At 41.7% G+C, this 4,073-nt stretch overlaps 1 protein-coding gene across 2 annotated transcripts in view; it reads left to right on the forward strand.

Annotated features, from left to right (window-relative positions):
- The first annotated feature begins 7 nt into the window (after positions 1–7).
- The window catches only part of RASGRF2 (Ras protein-specific guanine nucleotide-releasing factor 2), a 280,870-nt gene continuing 276,804 nt past the window's right edge, over positions 8–4,073 (forward strand). For both annotated transcript variants that reach the window (XR_001000901.1, XM_011934344.1), the window contains exon 1: positions 8–352. Coding sequence is in view for 1 of the 2 variants with exons in the window: in XM_011934344.1 (XP_011789734.1) it covers positions 65–352 (288 nt within the window). In the remaining variant the exon portion in view is untranslated. The remainder of the gene's footprint in view (positions 353–4,073) is intronic.

Here is a 4,073-nt window from a genome sequence, read left to right on the forward strand (position 1 = left end):
CGGACCATGGCAGCGAGGCAGGGGTGAGACGGGCAGCCGCCCGCGCGCCCCCAGCACCCTCACCATGCAGAAGAGCGTGCGCTACAACGAGGGGCACGCCCTGTACCTGGCTTTCCTGGCGCGCAAGGAGGGCACCAAGCGCGGCTTCCTGAGTAAGAAGACGGCCGAGGCGAGCCGCTGGCACGAGAAGTGGTTCGCCCTCTACCAGAATGTGCTCTTCTACTTCGAGGGCGAGCAGAGCTGCCGCCCGGCGGGCATGTACCTCCTGGAGGGCTGCAGCTGCGAACGAACGCCCGCGCCACCCAGGGCCGGCGCCGGGCCAGGAGGCGTCCGGGACGCGCTGGACAAGCAGGTACCGCGCGCCCTCTCTCCGCGGTCTCCCAGCCTTGGTCGCCGCACTCCCTTGCCGTCCTAACCCGGGGATCGGGGGTCGGGGGCCGTGAAAGAGTGCGGGGACCATGCTCCGAAATCCCCCCGCGGCACCAGTGGCGGGACATCTCCATGCGCCTCCCCATCTTCATCCAGGGATTCTCCCATCTCCATAACCCTCCACCCCACTGCGAAGTGAACAATCAAAATAGTGGCCTAACTTGCTTTCAGGACCCTGGTAGAGGTCGTCGAGTCGTTTCAGCTTCTCTGCCAACCATCCATTGCTTCTCTAGACCTGGCTCGCAAGAATTTTGTCTGGTGACATGTATTGACACCTGTTGGGTGTAGATTGGCAAGACAGAACTAACTTATTTGGAAAAGTTTTGTTTCTGCCATACCCGGCTGGCGCGTGTAGATTTCTTTGCCTGCAGATGTTTGACCACTGGTTGAGCTGGGAACAAGCGGGGCTCCCAAGCCGGACAGACACTTTCTGTTGGTCATTTTCAATCAGTCTTTGTGATTTAGGTCAGTTGGCTTTGCTAACATTTGACCTGCTGGGTCTAATTATGAAGGTAAATGTGTATTCATATTCCTCAGGATTAATATTTGGTAGCCACATTCTTGCTATGTTTAAAAATGTGGGCATTTTTAAAGGACGCTTCTGTACTTTTAAATGAATGCTTTGAAAATGAATGCGACCTTTTAATTCTGGGTCATAATTTTATTAGTTTTGCTGTGTGCTCATGGCCGCGGGGTGGGGGAGAAAAACCCTTTAAGTCTGGCGATCCCAGTCCCTTATTCCTGCAAACACAAAACTTGTATGTTTTCAATCACCGTTTGGTTATTAAAGTTAAAGCAGACTAATTTTATGCTCCTAATGTTCTCATTTAGCTTCTCGATCCCCACCTTGATATAAAAAAGGCTGATTGTTTTTGCTATTGCGTAAAAATATTCGCAGCTGAATTTTCCATGTAAGTCAGATCAGACAGCATCTACCGCAAACCACAGAGGCTGTGGGAGGTACTAGCAATGGAGTGATCCGCAAGATGCCTACCTAACCCCTTGGGGCTCATAAAACAATGTGTAAAATTAAGAGGAGTTAAAACTAGACCAACCAGAGGTTTGAGTTGTTTTCACTATAAATCATTAACAGACTTAAGTGATTAAACTTGTTATATCACTTATAAATCTGAAATTTTAAATATGCTCTTTAGTTTCTGAGGGCTTGTTCAGTCATTTGCAAAACTGATTTCTAACTTTATAGATATAGATACTAGACATATAAACATAAATTTCAAGTCATGCATTTTAGAATTTAAATTGGGAGAAGAATTTTGAGGAACCATTTTTTTCAGGAATATATGTATGTATATATTATATTGGTGGGATTTTTTTTTTTAAGGTATGTGTTCCAAGGCCCCACAGGAACCAAAATGAATAGGTTTCTAAGTGTTATTATGTCTAAAGTAGAATAGAGTATTTTAAGCTACTCAGGATATATATCATTTACTTAATCCCAAATTATTTGTTTTCTTCGTATTTATATTAATATAACCACTTTTGATTTTTTTTTTTTTTTTTTTAGTTAAGAGTGGGGAGTTGTTACCTGTTACAATTCATATGGCTCTCTTGACTTGCTAATGTTATGTGGAAACCAACATTTTTCCACTTGGAAAATATCTTGACTGTAATCTTCAGGACTGTTTTCTTTCTCGCACTTTAATAAGGAAACATAACTTCCAAACAGTTTGACTTTCATGCCACTTTCAAATGGTTGTCCAAAATAGGCCATCTAATGAAAAAATTGTTTTCCTTTTTCATGACCATACATATGATGAGTATTTCTCCATCATTTTATGCATCTTCAGGAGGTTAGAAATTAGAATATTTGGTGTTTATAGATAAATCTGAGATGTAGAGAAGCAAGCATTCCAGAATGGATTAGGAGTTGGGTTGGGAAACCTTCCACATTTTGTCTTGCATTAGATGTGCTACTGTGAGTTGGGTTAGCTTAGCCCACTGATGCTTTTCTCTGGCACTGCCAACTGGGTGTGTTTAAACAATTAAGAAGAAACTGTGAAAATAAGAAACAAGGAGAAACATTCTCCCTTAAATCTACAGTTTATCCAGTTGGTTCCCTTTCAGTTAATTTGTGTTGCTGAGGTGCTCAGATCATCCAGATCCTTCGTGGATCTGTGGAGGATGGGAGGATCTGTGGAGGATGGGAGGAGATGAGCACATCCCAAGGTTTGCTTCTGTCTCCTTATATGCTTCTGGAGCTTTCCGTATCAGTATCTCCCTCAACACTATCAACACAGTTGAAGGTTAGGGCTTGAAACAGGACTTAGTGAGGCAGAGTCATTTTTCTTCACCAAGTTTCCGTGTTATTTCTTTAAGCACATCTCTTCATCTTTTCTCTCTTTTTTTTTCTGTTAATGAAATCTCTGTTTCCTAATATGTAAAAATTAAGAGTTTGGCTAAGTTGGTTTCCAATTATCTTTCAATAATGGCATCTTCTATTTCTAAGGTTATGACAGACAGTGTGAGCTTTTTGCAGTGTGGAGAATGTGAAAGACCATTTCACAAGATTCAGAGATTACCAGCGTTTGTAATAAATACTGCGTCTAAAAAGCCGAGGACAAGCAGGTGACTGAAGTAGACGTTCTGATAAATTAGTTAGGTCAGCAGATGTGCAAACCTATAGTAACATCATTGCATGAGGCAGAGACATTCTTATTACTCACATTGGAGGGCGACATATTTATTGTAATCTCCTTGACAGTTACAATAGTTGATGTAATTATTGCTATAAACTGCCTCTAAGTATTCTTGGGAGCTTAAATTCCACGTATCCTTCAAATTATTTTTATGCTTATTAGTTGTGTTTTTAGGTAAGTTACAAGAAGAAAACACCCACTGGTTTGCTTCATCTAAATAGCAATTCAAAATAAGTTGGTTGACAACAAAAAAAAATCGGTTTTTTTTTTTTTTTTTACACTTGGACTTAAATTGTTTCCAGTTAAGCAGAAAAAAGAAAGTCACTTTCCAAATATGCTTAGGTTGTAGGAATATTTGTGTTGTTCTATTTTTTTCATCATGTTCTCAGATTTCACTTTGATGAGCCTTTGGAGGATTGCAAGGCTCTCTTATCAGCCTTCCACAGTGACTACTTCTTTGGGATAGCAACGGTGATATGATCAAAATGAGATCAGTCAAAAACAATTTTAAGTGGTTTATTTTCTCCAAAAGTGTTGTTCCTTTTCTTAAAAATGCGTCTGGTGGCACTTCTTTCTAGTTAAGCTCCATTTGTGGAAAATGAAAACCTTCCCTTTTGTTCCAGGTGAATGAGAAAGGGAAGTTGTATTTAGCAAGTACCTTCTGCATGGTAGGCTCTGTGCTCTTGGTGGCTGTTATCCTCTCTTACCTCATCTAATTTGAACTTCAGCTTTTGGAGATGATGATTATTAACATCATCATTATTATTACCTATTGCTAACACTGCAATTCAAAGACTTCCAGGGAGATGATCAAAGTCCAACTGAAGATATGAAGACTAAATCATGTTGTAGAGTTCCTTACTAAGACTGTATTTTTTTTTGAAACGGAGTCTCGCTCTGTGGCCCAGGCTGGAGTGCAGTGGCGGGATCCCAGCCCACTGCAAGCTCCGCCTCCCGGGTTTACGCCATTCTCCTGCCTCAGCCTCC

The sequence above is a fragment of the Colobus angolensis genome, unplaced genomic scaffold (genome assembly GCF_000951035.1).
Source record: "Colobus angolensis palliatus isolate OR3802 unplaced genomic scaffold, Cang.pa_1.0 Scaffold134, whole genome shotgun sequence".
Classification (NCBI taxonomy): Eukaryota; Metazoa; Chordata; class Mammalia; order Primates; family Cercopithecidae; genus Colobus; species Colobus angolensis.